The sequence below is a fragment of the Motacilla alba genome, chromosome 20 (genome assembly GCF_015832195.1).
Source record: "Motacilla alba alba isolate MOTALB_02 chromosome 20, Motacilla_alba_V1.0_pri, whole genome shotgun sequence".
Lineage (NCBI taxonomy): Eukaryota > Metazoa > Chordata > Aves > Passeriformes > Motacillidae > Motacilla > Motacilla alba.
The window spans coordinates 9,961,869-9,982,731 of record NC_052035.1 but is presented as its reverse complement, the minus strand read 5'-3'; the positions used below and the strand labels follow the sequence as shown (position 1 = coordinate 9,982,731).

Here is a 20,863-nt window from a genome sequence, read left to right as displayed (position 1 = left end):
TGGCCGCGGCGCGGCGGGGGAGGGAGCCGGCGGCCGCCGCGATGTGAGCCGGGGAGGCGGAAGGCGCTGCCCGCATGGCCGCGGGGGGCGGCGGCAGGAATGTGCCCCCGGGCGGCGGCCCCCGCGACGGCATGAGGCGGGATGGCGGCACCGAGCCCTACTGGTCCAGGTAAGGCTGGACGCTCTCCCGCACCCGGGAAAGCCGCTCTGCTGCCGGCGGCGCTCTCCGGGACTCCCCGCATGCCCCCGGCCCCCCGCATCCTCGGTCCCCGCAGCTCCTGGGAGAGATGCGGCCCCGGGATGGAGGGGGTCGGGCACCGCTCCCGGAGAGGCGATTTCGGAGGAGCTTGGTGCTCCCCGTACCGGGACCCTCCTGTCCCTGTCTCCGCTGCTGCCCTCCGGGAGGGACACGGTCCCGCCGCCCCGGGCGGCTCCCCTGTGTCACTCCTCCGGACTGCAGCAGAGACGGTAGAAGGAAGGAGGAAGATAGGGAATTACTGTGAAAAACAGTAACGGGGGTGGGGGGGGAAAAACCCAACCAACCATTGAGCTTATTTCTGTCCTCTAAACAGTGAATTAAACACAAAACCGCTATGAGGTTCTTATCGAAGTGTTCCAGTGGGGATGTTTGTACTGGCGATAGTCATTCATTCATATAAAGTGTGGAATAGGAGCTGGGCAGCAGCTAGACAGCATGATCTGCTCTTGATGCAAAGTCATGAAAATACTTAAAATGCAGTTAAACCCCCAGTGACCACTTTGAACAGGAGGGGCACAGGCAAAGGCAGGGCGATGCAGGGTTTGGAGCAGGCTGGCACGCCTAGGGCAGTGCTGCTCTTCTCTGCCACCCTGGCAAAGTCATCCAGCACCAAGACCTCAGGATCAGCCCCTTCTCCCATCTGAGGTGGAGTGAGATGATGACTCCAAAGTACCAGTGGGGCAGCTGGAATTCATGGTCAGAGGCTTTTCCAAACTGGGGGCCCCTGGACTCGCTGTGCTTGAGAAATCTGGCTCGGTTTCAGCTGGCTGATGTCTGGCTGCCACCGTGGTGGCCAGCCCTGGGGCTCCCCTCTTCCTTCCCCTCGCCTTGGGGTCACACTGTGGTGACCTCGCCCTGGCAGGAGAGCAGCGGGACAGCCACAGGACAGGTGGCCCCCGTGCCAAAGCACAGGAACAGGAGCCGGGGCAGGGATTGAGTTGGTGTTTCTCATCCATGGCTTTCTGCAGGCTGACAGCCGGCTCTGAGCTGCCCTCCCGAGGGGGCTCCTCCTGCACTCAGAGACTGGGATGTCTCATCAAACCCACGCTCACTCTTAGAGTAACGGGGTGGGTCTTAAAGAAGACCTTTGGCACAGAAGCGCTTAACATTTGAATATTCTTTCCCCCCAAAGCCCTTAGGGAAATTCCTTCTCTGTCTCCCCCTTGCTAACTTTTCCCCAAGTCTTTGAGAAGTGGGCATGGTGGGACCTCACACCAGAATTTCATGAGGCAAAACTTTAGTTTATAGGCTTCTCCTCTAGGAAAAAAAAAAACCAAAAAAACATTTGACAGAACAAGCTCTCCTGTTTCTCAAATCTCTTCAGAAAAATGCAAAACATAGATAACACTTTCCAAAACAGAAGGGATGAAAACAGCCTGTTGATCGAGGCAGACATTTTAAGTGATTCTGACCATGCTAAGTGCTGCTAATAATTGAGAGAATCCTGTTAATGGGAAGGAGCAGCAGGATAACCCTAAGGCACCTGGGATCATTATCTATATTGCTGTAGTTCACAGAAGCTGAGATCCTGTCCCCACTGTTTAGTGTAGACACACACGTGGTCACAGCCCTTCTTTGGGGAGGTTTTATGGAGGTTTTATGGCCTAAAGTAAACTGGGCAGGTGGAGGGTGAGTAAAGGTGAATGAGCCACCAGATCATTCGAGCAGGTTTGTCAAGTTGGGTGGAGTGAATTTGGTGGAGAATTTGTGAAGAGTATATGCAAATAAATAACTTCATATTTCTCAAGTAGTGAGTTGCTGCCATGGGGGCAAGGTGTTATCAAGTTCGGGAAGTGACATGGGTTCTCCTTTCGTGCTCCAACAAAAGACATGCCAGGCAGCCTTCCAAGATCTGTCAGTGCAAGGAGAGATAAACAGTTATCTTGGCAGGTTCATTTTTCAGTCTTTGTTCATGCTGCTTCTTCTTTTGTCCTCCCTCTTTCCAACTGGCTTTTCCTTCCTCTTCCACTCTTCTTGCCTTGTGTTTTCTCCTGCCCGCCTTTCCCAAACTTTTCTGCAGGTTTCCAATGGCTCCATTATCACACATCTCTTCTTCCAAGAGCAGCACTTGGGGATTTCTGTTTGGGGCTTGAAAAAGCCCTCATGCTTCTGTAGCGCATCTGGACAGTTAGAGAACATTTCTAAATGTTGATCCTAACATGCCAAAGCAGGACCCCTCGGGCAGTGGATATGTTTAAGCTTCTCTGGTTTAACTGAGGGAAGACCAAAGCAGTGAAAAGAGAAATCAGTTGCTGAAGGCTGCACACAAAGCCACCAGCAGATCCAGCACTGGATGTGGGGCTCACATTTCAGATGGTGCCTCCAGGAGAGAAATGCAGCATGAGAAACTCACTGTGCCCTGGGAAAGCAAATGCCTCCTGAAGCCACTCTGCATCTCCCAGCCTCTGGCTACACCTGAAGACAAGGGGTGATTATAAAAGTTTCTTTAAGCTCCAGAGATAAAAGGAGTCCTACCCCGGCCACAGGCTGATCTCCAGTCACCTGATCTTTGCCCAGAGACAACAGTCAGTTGTTTTTTCTGAGTTCTGTGCCTCATCTTTTGTCAACATGACATTGGTTGCAGCTTTAGTTGGTTATTTGGGGTATTTTCAGTGGTTGGGATTTTTGTTTTACAAGTTCCTCACCCTGGGTTTAGTAGTGACTTGCTGAGAACTTTTTTCACGTGGAAAACGTAAGCAGGGCACACGTTTCATTCCTGGCTGATCCATGTATGCCCTCAGATCAGTGTGCAAAGCACGCCTCTGCTTTATTATTATGTTTTCTCACCACCTCCACCTGGACTCAACAACTACTTCCAGCTCATATGAGCTGCTGAAATTTAATTTCATCTTTGCTTTTGCCGAAAGCAAGAAATGAAGAGAGGGAATAAACCCAGAGCTCGTTTGCTGAACACCACTTTGTTGCCATCTGCAGCTCTGTGCAGCGAGCTTGAGCACAGGAGGCGGACAGGAAGCCAGCAGCTTTCCCAGGAAAAAAAGCCCTGTGTCCTCTGTGCTGCTCTTGTTGGCTGCTAGCTGGATTGGGAAAAAAAAATCCAACAACTCTCGTCTAAACCCCAAAGCTGGTTTTGACAGTGACAAATCATTAGCTTGGAGCTGGTCTACAGCATGACAAAGTCTGCTTGAGGAGGGGGGGAATTACTGCAAGCCTCTCTCTTGACAAGTATGTTAGATTTTGAAAGAGAAATTGTTGAGAAAAACAAAGAATGAGAAGTGAAAGGACTGTCAAACAGGGTTAAAAATAACAACCTGGGTATTATCTCCTGGCACAGGGCTGTCTGCATGGCTGCTGTGTTGCTGCCACGTCAGTTAGTCCTGCTTGTGGTGGGGATTATTGTAAATTAAAGCTATAGGCAGGTGAGCTGGAAATGGGTGTTTTTGAAGGAAGATGATCCCATGGGCCTGGGAATGGGTGATGAGGAGGGAAGTGTGGACACACCATGGTTGACAGGTGACCAAACACAGGGGGACCACAGGTACCAGCTGCCCGTGCTGGGGACATTCCCCGGGGGGTGGCCTCATGCTTGGGCTGCTGGGTGTGCTGGGCTTGGAGTGTGGCTGGGAGCTCAGTACCACCATGTGGGCTCATCCCCATCCTGCCCTGGGGTTCTGCCAGGGCCTGGGAAGCCTCCACTGCTGGTGGCTGGGACGAGAGAGAGGGCTGGGGGCACAGGGGGTGGCTGCACTGAGGTGTTCTCTGTGCAGCTCCCACATAAGTGTTTCTGATCTCTTTTTAGAGGGGGGAACTGAGGTAGAGATGCCCTCCCTAGGAGGTGGGTGCTGCGCTCTGCTGATGGTCCCTGTGCCCATCCTGTGCGAATCAGGAGCTGCAGTTCCCAGTTCTTCTTCCAGTTATGGCAAACACCCACAGACATTGCAGATGGCTTCTGGCCAAGAGCTGTTGCTGGGACAGGCTGTTGGTAGTCGTGCTGTCTAACACAGCTCTCTTAGCACCTGAAAATACCTGGCGGTCCTGACTCGTGCCTTGGAGGGGCTAAACTGAGATGTAATTGACAGCCTGAACTCCAGAGAGTCCATCTCAACAGTGACCTGAGTGTCTGCCAAAGCCCTGCAGACTGGGAGAAAGGAGGGAGGCGAGTCAAGAGAAATAAAAGTTGAATAAATATTTGCTCTGTGGCATCTACTGGAGAAATTCCTCCAGCAGGAAAACACACTGCAAATAAAGATACCCTGTGCTGCTGACTCTGCTTCCACTGCCAGACAGCTCAGCTTGCTTTTGCCCCTTTGGGGATCTCAGGCATCCTTGAAAAATCCATCCTAACCACTGTGCCCTGAGTGGGGGGATCCATTTGGTTGGTGGGTCTCAGGGAAATCAGGGGATGCTTGGAAGCAAAGCCATTTCCACGCAGTGTCCAAGGCTGCATTTGGAGGAGGAGAACCAAGGGACATCAGACAGGGCTGCTCAAAAAGCCACCCAGGAAGAGTCATTAGGGCTTGGGCTAATTATAGTCTGGGTGGTGGTTGGAGGCTTGTGAAATAGGAAGTGTTTCTAGCTGCATGGCTGCTTTGCTCAGTGAACAGAGTCTCGGTGCTGTGCAGGAGGAGATGCACCTGCAGTGCCTGTCTCTTGTGGGGAGGAGGGGACTGCACATCAGGCTGGGCACTGAGGAGCCACTGCCATCACTCAGCACCAGATCACATCAGTGAGGTGGCTCCAGGAGAGCTCCAGTGTTTCCCTGCCAGTGGTGTGGAGGGCTGGCCGCTCTCACAGAATGTCACATACAGCCAGGACTGGCCCAGGGATCTTGGTGGGGGATGCTTGGTCTGGAGGGTGAATGGTGGCACCAGTGGCAGCAGTGGCTGTGATTTCCTGTGCTCTGACTTAGGCTGGTTATCTGCAGCACATTCTGTCTCTCTCCCTCATCAGTTAGATTTAATCTGTTACCGCTGGTGAAGTTTCACTTCTCAGATGGCTGATGTCACCCACAAAAACTTCTGCTTGATTTGTCACTGTTCCTTAGCTTTGAAAGGGGGGCTTTAACTCCTGTCTTTGTGCTAGTCCAGGTTCCTCCCGTGTAACCTCTGCTGTTGTTGTTTTGCACTGAGCAGAACATTGAGTCATCTGCAGCCTCTGTGATAACTATAATTAGGAGAAAATGCATTTACAAAGCTCTTTCCTGTGATGCAAGCACGTCATTGTCCTTGCAGGGAAATCATTCCTGCCGTGCTTCCAGGTGGGTGTGAGCAGCTACTGATTACATTTGACACTCATACTCTTTGCATGGATTTTCCTAGCTGGATGTGCTGCCTACAGAGGAAGTGGTAGTCTGAAGCCATCATTATATTCTCTACTTGTTGTGAGCATGATCCCTACTGATGTAATTAAACATAAATGAAGAGACTATAGAATGGAGTAGTAGTCAAAGAGAACATTCAGAGTGTGTCATACACCAAGAGATTTATTTAGTACTTTGGAATAAAAATAAAAGTCAAGAGAAAAATATATCCCTGGAGTTTTGTCAGAACATCCTTTGGAGAGGAGGCTTCTTGAGAGAAACAGAGTAGAGACTCCTTGAGATGCTCAGGTGTTTTTCTCTCCCTCTTACCCCTTGCAGAGTTATACAGGGTGTAGGATAAAGGAAGAACTGTTTATCTGGTAATGAAATGCTGCTGTGCTTATCAGGATAACTGCAGGTTGTTCTGCACACCCCAGAATGACTGGAGAGACAGAGCTCAGCCCCACTCCAGTGAAAGCTCATAAAGGTCTCCCTTTGCTGCAAGGGAAAAGTACAATTTACAAACTATCTTGGTGGCTAAATAATAGAAAATACCTCCACACATCACTGGCTGCTGTGCTTTACTCCATCACCTCGATTGTTGCAGGTTCAATAGCTCAAATTTAGCAGTGCTGTGCTCTTGGAGATAACAGAGATTATGGCCCTGGACTGGCAACAGCCATTTGGGCAGGGCAGGCAGGAGCTGTGCCTGGAAGCACCAGATTCCTGAGGGCTCTCTGGAAGGTTTGCCATGGCTGGTTATCCCCACCTGCCCTCTGCCTTTGGTGGGGGATTTATACCCAAAAACTCCCATTGTATTGTCCTGCTGGGGTTTCTCTGACCCAGGCATGCAGTGTCCTGGAGCCTTTGATTTCCCTGTGCTTCTCGGTGGCGAGCTGTAGTCAGTGGAGCCACTGTTCCTGGAACTGGCTGGGGCTGGTGATTAAAAACCAGCCCACCTTTGGTTTTGCAGCCAATGGAGATATGATTGAAGATAACTTCCTCTCAGGAGGGGATCTGAGAGCATTTCCCAGCTAGCTGAAATGACTGAGGCGGGTCAACCCCTGGTTACTCATTCCTCCAGCAAAGATCCGTGAGGTTGGCCAGTTTCTGTGTTATTCTGTGCACTCGTGCGTGTGCACAGTAACAGTTCCAGTCCTCTAAACACCAACTGAAACACTTCCAGTTCCTCCTGCCAGAGGTTAGCCCTGAGCTGCTTATCTGCCTTGTCAGGAAACAGCAATAAATCCATCTCCAGCAGGTTCACCTGCCTGCTGTGTTCTGCTTTTCATTGTTCCTTCACCTTCCCCCTGTGAGGGCCCATTTACACCTTTATAAATGGGTTTGTGCTGTGTGGGATTAACCCACATTTATCATCATTCCAGTACAGAGAAATAACTCTCTGTTTGTTGTCAAAGGTGACCCGGGTTGTTTCCCACATGGAGAGTGGGTGTGTTTAGCAGGGTGGAAAGCCCACAGGTTACTGCCCTGGGACAGTGAATTCCCCTGGAGCACAGAGTCTGCCAGCTCAGTGCTTTGTGCTCTGGCCTCCGGGCAGAGAAATAATCAAATACAAACAGTACCAATAGTGGGTGTTCTTGCTCAGCCTTTAACTCTGTAATTCACTGGCAAAGGGGGGAGCCCAAAGTGGCATGGCTGAGGGAAGGCAGAGGGATTTACCTACACCTGAGCCTGACATTTGCAGCAAAATGTGTTTGTTCCAGAAGCCATCACTGGCTTGCTTCTCACTTACTCCTGCAGGAGCCCTTTTCTTGAGGCTGAGAATTCACACACCAGAGATATATATTCTGTTAACATATTTTGACTCTTATTATCTAAAATTTCTTATCTCTCCAGGCTTAATTATTTTGCTTATCTGTCTGAGCTCTTCAGGCCCATCAAGTCTTGTCTCTCTAAAGAATTCCTGCATATCCCTCCTTTTTAGGAAGGGTAACACACAGATCACCTCCCCTGGGGAATGGGTACAAATGCCAAATAACTAATGTTTGCTACCAAGAGGTGTGTCTCATGCAGGTGCTGCCCTGACCTTTCCTTTGTAATCCTTATCTTTTAAAGAACAGTTTCTTTTCTGAGGGTAAAAAAGCAAACAAACCAGGTTCCTTCCTGCCTTTCCCTCCATCCACAGCCAGTGATGTCCAAGCAGCCCGTTTCACCTTGCAGCCTATGGACAGACGTTTGCTGCTGGAGTCAAATGGTGTTTGGGATGAAGTTGGCACTGTTCCTAAAAGCCAGCAGATGGGATACACTCTGTATCAGCACTGCTGTGCCCCAGGGGACTTGTGCTGACCTTCATTTTACCGAGACAGACTCGGCTTGCTGTGGAGACCCAGGGCACCGGGAATATTTCTCTGTCTGCCCTGGGGTGTCCTGACCCCCAGGGGAGCACTGACTTTGACCCTCATTCATGGAGAAAGTTTCCTAGACTTCAAGATAGACTGGAATCCACTAAAGTGTGAAGTAGATTATACAGAGTAGTGTAGGTGCATCACTTGGTGAGAAATTTAGGTTTTGGGATTTTTAGTATGTTGTGGATGGAAGCAAGATGGAGGGCACAGGGTGTCATCCTGAGTTCCTTCTTCATGCTTCTTCTTCCTCCTTCTTCATGGGTTTGGGTGGCATTTTGTAATTGGGTGGCAAAATCTGCATTATGGGCTCTTTAGGATCAGTTATTGGGTTAAAAGGGTAAATAATCGAGATGTCAGCTCTTAATTGGATAGTTCAGCTTTAAAAGACCTTGTAACAAGACATTGTTGGCCATTTCTGTGGTGCTTTTCCAGCCCACTGAGCCGTGGGCAGCGTGCAAAACTCAGATAAGATAATAATAAACAAGAACCTGAAGACCAAAAAAATCCAGTGTGACTCTCTTTCCCAACACACAACTGCTCCAGGAGGGTCTCTCCCAACAGGGGAGGGCCCAGCCTGTGACCCAGAAGCCGGGGAATCGGCAGCAGGTACCCCGGCAGCTTGCAAAGCCAAGCTGAGCCCTCAACCCTGGCTGCGCACGGAGCCACGGGGCCCAGCATCCCCCTGCCCTTTCCCACCTTGCTCTCCATCCCTGCAGGCCCGAGTCCCGCGTGTGGACGGCGATGCTGCTGCTGGGGACGTGCCTGCTGTACTGTGCCCGTGTCACCGTGCCCATCTGCGCCGTGGCCCTCAGCTCCTACTTCGGCTGGGACAAGAAGCAGTTCGGCGTCGTGCTCAGCAGCTTCTTCTGGGGCTACTGCTTGACACAGATTGTTGGAGGACACATCAGTGATCAGTACTGGAAATTACTCTCATGTTTTCTTGGTTTAACGATGCTTAGCTTGGTTTTGACCCCTCAGTTCTAGTTCCAGACCCCTGTGGTGGGGTGGAGGGTCTAGTGTGTCCATGGGGAGAAGTTCTGGCTGAGAAGGGGTGTGGGTACTTTAGACTGGCCAGATAGAAGCTGTGGATGTCTCATCCCTGCAAGTGATTCTAGGATTCTGTGAATACAGCTTGTTTGATTTGATCTGCACAGGTGATCTTTGTTTTCAGTTCAGCATTTCCAGTCTCTCTGCCCTATATTCTCTTTTCTCCAGCAAGTCCCCATACACTGTTTCCAGCATGTTTAGAAAGACTGTCTCCATTGTGTCATGTGAATTAAAAAGCAAACAATTTCTCCAGCTGGCTGTAAGGGAGGATCTGAATCATTACGTGCTTGAGTCCCTTTCCCCAGCCAGTCTATTCTTAGTGAGAGAGCTTTTCTGTGAAATCTTTTGTGAGGAGCACATGCCTGGAAGGGATGCATCCTCTGTGAAGTGCACTGTGCTATTTAATTGGGGTCCTTAAGAGTTGGCAAGAAAACACCCGGAGAAACCTGAATGGTAAAAGGCAGAGCTGAGGATTGCAGAAGAGCAAATGGAAAACCCCATCACTGGTTAAGAGAAGCAGAATGGTGGCAGCAGTTGGGCTTCCCCTTCACCACCATCAGAGAGCTGAGTGGCTCAGTGCTGTGAGATCTCTGGGATCAGTTGGATGGGCAGTGCTGGCAGGAGCTGGGAAGGGAAAAGGTCAGAGCTACTCCCCAAGGGCCAAGAGAAGAACAGGTTTGACCAAAAGGTTGCTCCTAAAAACAGGTTAGACTGGGAAGGGCTCTTGAGTCTGGACTGGAGGACTTTGCACTTTTGTCCTGCTCTCTTTGATAGTGTGTGTTCTGTCTTCCAGGATAGGAGGTGAGAAAGTTCTCCTCCTTTCAGCATCAGCCTGGGGGTTCCTCACAGTCCTCACCCCGCTGCTCACCCACATCACTTCAGCCCATCTGGTTTTTATGACCTCCTCCAGGTTCCTCATGGGGCTGCTGCAAGGTGAGACCCCTGTCCTGAGCGTGTCCGTGTGTCTGTCTGTTCAGGGGCTTCCTTGCACAGAGGCTCACATGCAACACATGGAGATGCAAGTCCTGTGGTTTGCAGTGCATGAACCCTTCCCATGGGTGTCTGGGCAATTCCCTGCGTCAAAACAGCCTCCACATCCAGAAATTCCATGGGAAAAACCAGTGACATTTCTAGAGAAAGTCACTGACAAGTCATTTCCCTGTAGAAATCTCTTTGCCAGACAGGGGCTGCTGGCTTTGGAAATGATCTCTGGTCGTGTTTGGTTTTCCACATTTTAAAACTCCTTCAAAACACTTGGAGAAAATTGGCCCTTGCCAAAACTTTTGGATAATTTGGAGTGATTTTCCTTCCCTCTTGCCAAGCTGCAGCACTGGGAAGTGCATTGGCACTGATGGATTTACAGTAGCGGTGGTAATGATGAGAAGGGATTATGGAGAAGGCACCAAAAAACCTTTGATGGCGATGGATCCACTCAGTTTATTTTATATCCCTGTTTTGAAGTCACCAAAAATTTTGCTGCTTTGTCTCAGTAGTTTGCTCACTCTGGATCTTTTAAATTTGCTTTTTTTTTTTTTTTTGCCTAACTGCTCCCTGCCTTGCTCCTGTTTCTCTCAGGGGTGTACTTCCCATCCCTGGCCAGTCTGCTGTCCCAGAGGGTCCGGGAGAGCGAGCGAGCCTTCACCTACAGCACGGTGGGGACTGGGTCACAGTTTGGGTGAGTTCAAAGGCTCTGAGCAGCCAGTGACAGTCTCTGGACATCCTAGCTGATGAAATGCCATTAAATAGTTGGAGGCAAAACTCACAGCCCAAAGTACCTGTGGATTCACGGGTCCTCAAGGACTCGATGCAGCTGAAGAAGCCTCAGGCAGTTGCTGTCCTGCCTGCCAAGGATTTATGTATTGTTTTCTCTTTCTTTTCAAACCAGACTTTGAAGACTGTTTGCAGCGTTTAATTACTATGGGAAACAGCCCAATTCAGTAGGAAGAGCAAGGGTCAGCCTGACACTGGTCACCTGTCCTCTCTGATAGATGGGAAGAATAGAACTTCTCCATCTCTGCTGATCTCCATCAGAATTTCCCTTCTAAATAGAAAGGTTGCTTAAAAGCCAAATAGAAATAGCACTGTGTTGAATCACTTAGTTTTCCAGTGTTCTCATTTCTCTTGCTGCATTAAACATTCTCTGGGATACTGCACACCAGCAACCTCCTCTCTTTCCTCAATGACCATTTTTCAGTGAGGAGCTGGTGAAGGTAAGGCCCCTTTGGGATTTCTCCTGCCACTGAGGATCTGGCCTGAGATGCCCCCCAGGGAACAGAACAGGTTGCAGAGCCATGGTGGGACTGGTGGCAGCACCCACACGTGCAGTGACTGAGAAATTCTCCCCTGTGAGGGTGCTGAGGCCCTGGCACAGGGTGCTCAGAGCAGCTGCGGCTGCCCCATCCCTGGAAGTGTCCAAGGCCAGGTTGGATGGGGTTTGGAGCAACCTGGGATAGTGGGAGGTGTCCCTGCCCATGGCAGGGGGTGGAACAAGATGAGCTTTAAGGTCCCTTTCAACCCAAATAATTTTAGGATTCTGTGGTTCAGTGACAGCAGTGTTGACCCCAGGGACAGTCTCCCATCGATGTGCTCAGTCTGAGCTCTCATCCAGGCCAGTAAATCTGAGTGCTTTCCCTTGCAGAACGCTGCTGATCGGTGGTGCAGGATCTCTCCTCCTGGATTGGTATGGCTGGGAAAGTGTTTTCTACTTCTCTGGTTTGCTGACTTTGCTCTGGGTTTATTGCACCTGCAAATACCTCCTGAGTGAGAAAGGTGAGTCCAGCTGCATCCCTGGGGCTGGCAGTGCTCCCAGGGATCGGGGAGCTAAGTGATTCCTCTCCATTACTTTTGCAAATCCCGTGTGGGCCTGGTTTTACACAACAGCCTTTTGCTCAGATGTGTTCTGTAATACATGCTGTGTCTCACCCAAGATCCCCAACCCAGAAACCAGGATTTGAGCTCTTGCAATGCTGATTTCCTATTTCAAGTCCCATGCTGGATTATGTCATTGCTGAGAGCCTGATCTGGCTCCTCAGTACTCTTTAAGCACCAGTGAAAACACAAAACAGAGCATGATCTTCAAAGTGGATTAAGCTAAAGCAGGACAAGATACTTACTCCAAACTAAGAGCATCTACACATAGAGCTTTTAAAAACCAGTTAATCCACAATATCTCTTCCCAAATAACTGCCTAGGAGTAATTCCACATATGGACAAACCATTACACCTGGCTATAGCATTATTAGGGTGAGTGTGGTATGTAGAAGCTCAGCTCACTGGGAGCTGGGTGTGTGCCTGGTGCTGCACAGAATCCAAACCCAGTCCCTACCAAGGGACTTTTGCTTAATTATAAAAGAGATATAACACATGGGTGAAGGTGGCTGGGTGAGGAGGGGTGTGGAAAAATTTGGTCAGTGTAACAAGATGTTTCCATGAGCATTCAACGCTGGTAGAGCCAAAAAACCAAAGGCTAGAAGGAGATTAAAAGTGGCTGTACAGCAGTGTCCCAGGGCTGCCTCCAGCTGCACAGGTAATTACTGACCACAGCATTCCTTTGGGTGTTTTCTTCCCTGCAGAACTCACCATCCCCATGAACTATTTAACCAGAGGCCTCCCAGTACCCAAGCAGACCAAAGTTCCCTGGAAGCAGCTGTTCAGGAAGGCACCAATCTGGTAGGCAGCTGCATGCATTGGCCAGGCTGGGAGCATCCTCTCTTTTCTCCTCTCTGGGCTTATTTCTTCAGCCTCTGTGGTTTTTGTCCACTTACTTACATATTTGAGAAGCAGAACCAGTTTTCTAATTCCTTCAGTATAAATAAAGAACTGAAGAGGTAAGCTTGGCAAAGGTGGTTTATGTTCTGTCCACAGGACTGTCAGGCTCGAATGTTCCTGGCAAATCTTTCTCCTTCCTAGGCTGTTCCTCCTGGATGAGTCCTGTGCTCCTCCAGAGTGATATTTTCCACGGCTCTTGTTAGAAATGCTGATTGCAGTGGGCTCCTAACAAGTGCTGCTCAGGGGCACTGTGTGGCACGGGCTGTGTTCTCATTGCTGGCAAACATCTTTTTAATGGCCATTTTCCCTTTGGGATGCTGCAGTGGGTACCGAAGCCCATCCAAGCGTGTTCCCAGGGGCTGTTTTAAGGCAGGGAGGAGGAGGAGGATGGGGCTGCAGGGCAGCAAACCCATTCCTGCCTTGAATAACAATGGAGCTGATAACAAATCCCTAGCAAACCCTAAACAACACCTCTCCGAGCAGGAGGGCTCTTGCAGGGCTGGAAGGGACCGGTGGGAAATGCAGTGGCATAATTAGTGCTTCAATTAACCTCGCCTGGCCCCGGGCCTGTTCCGTGGGGCAGCAAGGAACCAGCTGCAAGGAGAAAGCTGAAAGGAGTGACAATCTGAAGCTGAAAATCAGCTGGAGCTGAAAATCTCAGGAAGCCAAAAGGAGTAAGTTCTCCATGACAAAAAAATCTCAGGCATTTCTGTTAGGAGCTGACATCTGGAGTGCCCTTTCCCAGGCAGCACGACCTGTCACTGCTGATTGTTTCCTCTCAGCTGTGTATTTGCAGGGCTGTCATCATCGCTCAGCTCTCCACGGCCAGCACGTTCTTCACTCTGCTCTCCTGGCTGCCGACTTTCTTCAAGGAGACTTTTCCCGAGTCCAAGGTGGGTTGGCTCCAGAGCAGAGGCATTGCTGTTCAAAGGAGGCCGTGCTGGGCACCTGCCAAAAGGGGGTGGAGATGAGGAAGATGATGGCAGAGGGGTTTGGTGGGAGCAGCCTGGGAGGCAGGAGGAGGTGGGAGGTTTCCCTGTGGTGTTTGCAGCTGTGGCACCTCTGCTCATACTTTTGGAGATCTCTCCAGGCTGCAGGGGCTGGTTTCTAGTCGCTTGTTTAGGGGTGCTGAAGGGTGCAGGGAAGAGCAGGTTGTATTGGGTTTTAGACTGCTTTTCTTCTGAGGAAAATATAATTTTCAACTAACACAAAGCTCATGACATTATGCTGTTGCAAATAACCATTGTTCACTCCTAGTTTTTTTACAGGGTTTTTAACTGGACTAGCATTGTACAGCTCAGGCTTGCCTGTGAAAATGATAATTTACCATTAATAACAATAATGTGCACTTCAAAAACACTACAAAAGCTTCTCTCTCCTCAGCACAAATGAAACTCCCATTTTTCAGAAAGCCAGGCAGTACTCATCTGGGCTGAGAGCTGGTATTTTCATCTTGTTCTCAGAAACTCAGAGAGTCTCCTCCACAATGGCTCTGTTAGCTTTTTACAATTTCCAGAGCTGCTTACAAATGCCTTTTCATATTACATATGTAAAGCTCTTTATGGCACACTTGATATTTATATTAAAATCATGTGTTAAACCAGCAAACATATTGTTGTGACAAGATCTGTGCACCTCGAGTAATGTGCTTGTGCAGCAGTAATTTACCATCTGTTAAGCATTATATCATGGTGCCCTTACGTAAGATGCTCTACAGAGTGCTCCTGCAGCTGATAATCGTTTTGTGCAGCTTCAAACGGGCTGAGGCTGCTTGATTTTGAAGGATGGCTGATAATCCCTCATGTGGGTAACCTGTGTCACCTGCTGGCCGAAATCCCTTGCTGCAGGTGGGCTGGGCAGCTGCCTGTGGCCACCTGAGTGAGGGTGATGGAGGGTTTGGCTCAGGGTGATGGGCTGTGGGATGAGACAAGGCTGGGGTTGATGTGCTGAGCTGCTGTTAACAGACAGCAGAAGCACCACCCTACAGAGCCTGTGGGCTAACATTGTCAAAAATGACCGAGACTCCAATTTCAAAGGCATGGAAAGATGCAGATGGACCCTGATGTGATTTCCAGGAGCATCTTTAGCAGGATTGTTCAAAACCAAGATCATTCAGCCCTCCCACACATCCCAAAGCCAGGCAGGAAGGGGAGATGCCCCCACAGGGTGATGGGCTCTGAGCAAAGGGGGAGATGCTGGGGGTGGTGGGTGCATGGATGGATGAGTAGGTTCAACCAGCTGAGATGAAATCCAGCCCAGCCCACACTGATTTCAGCTCCTGTGGGATCTGGGCACCAAAGTGCCCCTGAGCAGCTGTAATCCAGCTGACCACTAATCGTCTGTGATTACAGTTGCAGCTCACTTAATTGAAAATGGGCCGAAGGATGTTGCTACCCATAATGTTACCTAATCCTGCCATTAGAAAATCCAGCTCTGCTCCCTCAGCCTCACACTGTAATGCTGCTAATGAGCTGAAAGCTGCTGGAAATTTTGACAGCAGCTTTGCTGGGGACCTGCAGGAAACCCACACTGAGCTTCCCAGGGCTCTGTGGCTCCTCGCCACATCATCTTGCTGAGCAGTGAACTTTGCCATGTTTAATCCCTCTTTCCCAGACTTTTCTGCCTCTCCTCTGGATGCAGCATTTCTGGGGAAGAAGGAAAGACAACAAATTTATAAATGCTGTAGGCTGTGATGCTGATCCCTCACCAAGCTTGGAGTGGGGCACGGTGCAGCTGAGAGCTGCAAAGGGGGTAGAGGTGCTGCAACAAGTCCTGAGAGCTTCATTATTTTTCTTTTCTGCAGGTACCACAGGCTGTCAAAATATTTGCAAACAAACCCAGCTCTGACAACACATCTCTCTTGATTTTCACTTCTTTTCAGGGTTGGGTGTTTAATGTAGTCCCCTGGTTGGTTGCAATTCCAACAAGCTTGTTCAGTGGATTTCTGTCTGATCATTTAATTAGTCAAGGTGAGAGCTCTTTATGGCTTTTCCTCAGCTCTTATGGGATGTGAAGAGGACCTGGGTGGGAGGAGGTTGGCTTGTTGGTAGGGAGAAGACCCAGCAAAGAGACAATGTGAGGTTCTGATACAAAAGTAGAATAGATTCTCCAGTGTCCAAATCCCACTGACGTGTTTGGGGCACCTCATCCACCTGGAGATGAAATGTGGGCATCTGAAATCTACTGGTGTTGTAGTTTCCTGGCTGGGCAGCAAGGTGAGCTGTGCTTAACTCCAAGTGTCTCTTTCTCCTGCAGGGTACAGAACCATCACCATTCGGAAGTTTATGCAGGTGAGAGAGCTGGAGCTCTGGAGAGGTACCTGAGCTGCCAGTTGAACTCTGATTGTGTGGCAGGCTAGACCTTGCATGGAGCTGGCTTGGGGGTTTTAGATGGAAACAGGGAAGATTTTCTGGCTTTGCACATTACCTGCTGGTCAGAATGTGTGAAAGGAAATCCAGAGGAAAACCCTGGCTGAGGAACAGAGCCTGGGTTAATGGCAGCATTGAGCACGGTGAGTGCTCTGGAGGGGTTTTCTTTCACAGCCTGTCCCTGGTCATTCCAAATGACCCTGTAGGTACTGAGGAAGCAGCAGTACAAGGGTGAGCAGAAATAGAAATGCTGGGAGAGAACAGAGTGATCTCTGATCTGCAGCATCACATCCCTCTGGACACACCTGTGACACAGGAGGACATTGTGGGGGGGGGAGAAAAGAGGAGCACAGGGTGCACACAAACTCATGGCATTGGAAAAGGGAACAGTTTGTTCGTGGCAGGAGTTGCTCTCTTCCCGCAGAAAATGTGCTGTGGTGTTTAATTTTCCCTTTTTTCCAGGTCATTGGCTCTGGTGTCTCAAGCATTTTTGCTTTGTGTCTGGGCCAGACCTCCAGTTTCTGCAAAGCAATAGTGTTTGCCTCAGCCTCTGTTGGACTGCAGACCTTTAACCACAGGTGAGGAGAGCCATGGGGACGCTGGCCCTCAGCTCCCCTGCACATTTGGCATTTTGGGGTCTCGGAGGAGACCTGGCTGTGAGAACAAGAACTGGCACCTGCCTGAGCAAGAGCCAGTAAGAAGAAGATGGAGCAGAAGGGGAGTTCCACTGTGGCCCCTCTGAACACTTTGAGTTGAATTGTTTTCCTTCTGATACCTGCTTTACTCTCAGCTTCTCCTGCCAGTGCCATTTCTTATCCAGGAGCTTTTCTTGTGTTTGAAAAATCAAACTGTGTAATGGAAAAGCAGTCACGTTCCATTCAAACAGCCATTTATCTCCCTCTCTGTCTCTCACCAGTGGCATTTCAGTGAACGTGCAGGACCTGGCCCCCTCGTGTGCTGGCTTGCTCTTTGGTAAGGATTCTGTTTTTGTGCTGGAGAGGTGGCATCTGGTGGGGCGACGTGGTCACCAGCACCAGGGTTTGAGCAGGAGCAGCTCTGGGCAGTGTCTGCCCTGTGTGTGCAGTCTCAGCTTCCTTCTGTGACAAACCTGCCAGTGCTGGGGGCAGGTGACACCACCAAGGTGCCTTTGTGTATCTCTGGGGGGCTCTGCTGCACCCAGGGCTGGGCTGGGGCTGTGTCAGTGCTCTCAGGGGCAGCCAGAGCTTCTCTGGACATCCCTGGAGGTTTCCAAGGCCAGGTTGGACAGGGCTTGGAGCAGGGCTAGTGGAAGGTGTCCCTGCCTGAGGGATTTGCAGGCAGCCCTGACAAGGAGAGAGATGAGAGTCTTGACTCCATGCTTCAGAAGGCTGATTTATTATATTATGATATATATAATAATTAAAAATGCTATGCTAAAACTATACTAAAAGAACAGAGAGAAAGGATTCATCAGAAAGCTGGACAAGAACAGAAGAATGAATAACAAAAGCTCGTGACCACGCCGAGCCTCGACACAGCTGGACTGGGATTGGTCGTTGAGTAAAAACAATTCACATGAGACCAATCAAAGGTTCACCTGCCACATTCCACGGCAGCAGATAATTATTGTTGACGTTTCTTTTCTGAGGCTCCTCAGCTTCTCAGGAGAAAAAATATGGCAGTGCCACCTGCCCATGGCAGGAGGATGGAATGAGATGAACTTTAGGGTCCATCCCTGCTCAAACCAGTCAGTGATTCCCAATCACAAAGGCATTTTGCCCAACATGCAGACCAGGGGTTGGTGGCAGTGATGAAACCACTCCTATCTGTGGGTTTTGACAATTTCTTTTCACACCTTTTCTTTCCAGGGGTTGCAAATACAGGTGGAGCCCTCCTAGGTAAAGTACTTTCCTGCACTTTCTCCTTTCCTGGGGAGCCCTCTCCCTGCAGAGGGCAGGATCCAGCCCAGAGCCTTTGCATGTGCTTCTCTTCCCTCTTCTCTGCAGGTGTCATTTGTGTGTACCTGGCTGGATACCTGATTGAGACCACGGGCTCCTGGATTTCTGTTTTCAACCTGGTGGCTGCTGTGAACAGCATTGGGCTCTGCACATTCCTCCTGTTTGGAGAGGCCCAGAGGGTGGACACAGACTCTGTGTACATGGATCTTTAGAGATGAGCCCAAGAAGCAGCTGAAGGAGAGGAGAGTGTCACATCTATGGATCCTTCTTGCACAAGTGCCAAAGAACGTTTTACTTTTCTTTTTTTTTTTTTTTTTAGGTGTTTTAACAGGAAAAAAATATGCTGAAACCAAGTACATAATGGGTCTGGATGAAACCCATGGGAGAAAAGAAATGTAGAGTTCATTTTTTTGCTCAGGGCTGTAGCTGGTGGCTTGCAGAGCCATCCAGCTCAACATCTCCAGTGAGGATATGGTCCGTGGGACCAGTTTGTCCCAGTCTGTGTCTCGTGGACAAATATCCTTGTGGCCAAAGCAGCTGCCCTGGCCTGTCTCCCAAGGCTGCTGTGGCTCCATGCCCTCTCGAGGGGAGCTGTTCTCATGTGGGAGTGGGGCTGCCATGCTCTGCTGCCCTGGGACCAGCAGGCTCTGGGGCTGCTGTGCCACCAGGTGTCCTGTGAGGTGTGACAGGAACGTCCCAACGAGTACCTCTGCCCTTAACCCCCACGTGTGCCTTTGTTCTTCAGCAGGTACCAGCCAGGTTTCCAGGGCTGTGAGGTGAATCCAGGCTTCCCTTCAGGGGATGTGAGGCTGGGTGTGTGCCCAGGGCCATGGCGTGTGTCAGTACTGCTGTCACAGAGCTGGGAGAGGGCTCCAAGCCAAGCCTGGCTTTGCTCAAGGGCCCAAGGTGTCCCTTCTCTCCCTGGTGGCTTCACCCCAGCCCTGAGCCCAAGTGGACCAGCTGCACCATGAGAGCAGAGCTGAGCTGTTCCCTGGGGTCAGGCTTAGCTGGGCTGACCCAGCAGGGCAGCAACAGCTGAGGAATCCCTCTGGAGCTGCTTTGTGAAATGCTGTGAATGTATGGGAAGAACTGGTCACACTCTGTGCTGTGGATCTACAACTCCCAAATGCTTTCTGCGTGATTAGATGTGTCCTCCACGTGCTCTCAAAGCACTGAGGGAGACTTTCCAAAGAGCTTGGCATGGGCAGGTTTTGTTTCTATGTTAAGCATAAATCAGATTTCTGCGTTGGGCATCCACAGGGATGTGGATCCCTGTGGTTCCCTGTGTCAGAGGGAAATACTTGGCTCTAGACACCTGAGCCTGAATGTCTTAAAGTTATTTATAAATATTTTAAAATTTAAGCACCAAATCCTATATTTTATGTACTTGAGGCCTGATTCTGCATGCTTGTTTTGAGTGGTACTCCCACCAAATCCAGCACTATTTCTCAAAGAGGAGGATCTACCAGCCTCTAGTGTTTGGTTCTGTAGGATCAATTTTAAAGGTGAATTTCATGTTAAAGTAATTAATTGCTTCTCCTCCAATCCCCTGATTGCAGCCTGAAAGGATCTCTTGGGTTTCTCTGGTGCTTCCAGAAAACTCAGGCTGAGGAGCAGGTTTCCCAAGGACCTTGCAGTGCAGGAAAGCCATAGACTCAGGTGAAAAAAAATCCTGTTATCCTCTTCCTCACCATTTTTTGGGCCAAATTTCTTCTTGGAAGACCTGTTGGAGCTGTGTAAAGTTTCTGAATGGCCTGGTTTGTAGTGAAAATACTGCTAGAGACACTAATGGGCATCACTAATCTGAGCTGAGCCACTTACTGGGCAGAGTTAGAGATGAGGATGGGACTGCCTGATGTCTTCCCAAGAGAATAAAGAATCAATGTGCCCCAATGGGGCAGAAAGATAAGAAAGTATTTTATTTTTCTCCTTCTGTGCTCTTTTTTTCTCTAAAAGGCCATTTGCTACCACAGGTACCACTCTTTAGTGGGGTGCTGCAGAGCCAGGAAGGCTGCTGGGAATCTTAAATCAGTGGGTAAATTGGGAAGAACACCTAGTAACAAACAACAAACACAGCCAGGCTTGCCCAAGAGGCCTGAGGCTGTGCAGCCATCTCTGTCAGCTTGTCCTTGGTCCAGTCTGAGCAGATTGCTTGCATGGCCTTTTCTTTAGGGACAGAAAAAAGATCCCCGTGGGTTTTGTGGGGTTACAGAGTATCTTCCCTGGCCGTGCAGTGCTGCAGGTCGGGAGCACAAGGAGTCAGTTCTGGTTCTCTTTGCTGGTTGCAGCATCTCTTGTGGAGGAGTTGATGAGTTTAAGTCACTCAGTGACAATTAGGCTGCTTGGCCACCCTTGGATCTGCCAGCTGGGAAATTGGGAACTGATCTTCAAAGGAAAGTGTTTGGCTGTGCCTTCTTTGTGAATCCAGCTACCGTTTCAGTGAGCTGGCCAAGTGATCTGTCTCTGGAACTGGCTAATAAGTTAAATATTTGACCTACACTTGAGGCTTATGTTTCATTCTCATCATACCTCTTTGGTGAAGTATTGAAACCCTTTTATCTGTACTGTTATTTGTTTAAGACTAAGCTTGTTGTCAGCAAGTTTTTGCTATGGAAGGACCTAAAAAGAATAAAAGCAGAGAAACATTTGCAAACTGTGGTTTTGCTTTGACTGCAGAGGTCTTAATTTGTGTGATCAGTGAGGGCCAGAGGAGTGTATTTGATATGACTGACTCCTGGGGGAAGCTGTGCAGGGAGAGTAGCTGGGGCTGGCAGATTTTCACAGCATCCTCACGTGTACTTGTGCATCAGACTCAGAGTTCATCCAGCTACATCTTCTTACTGATTTGGGAAAAATGAGTG

General features: G+C 49.6%; 1 protein-coding gene across 1 annotated transcript; it reads left to right on the top strand.

Moving 5' to 3' along the window:
* SLC17A9 (solute carrier family 17 member 9) lies at positions 1–20,655 on the top strand. The gene is made up of 13 exons (XM_038159290.1): positions 1–169; positions 8,599–8,796; positions 9,723–9,862; positions 10,505–10,604; positions 11,568–11,698; positions 12,502–12,598; positions 13,494–13,590; positions 15,579–15,666; positions 15,953–15,987; positions 16,528–16,643; positions 16,982–17,037; positions 17,913–17,942; positions 18,051–20,655. Exons 1-13 carry the CDS (start codon positions 75–77, stop codon positions 18,212–18,214), a joined length of 1,347 nt encoding a protein of 448 aa, XP_038015218.1. The 5' UTR covers positions 1–74; the 3' UTR covers positions 18,215–20,655.
* The last annotated feature ends 208 nt before the right edge of the window (positions 20,656–20,863 follow it).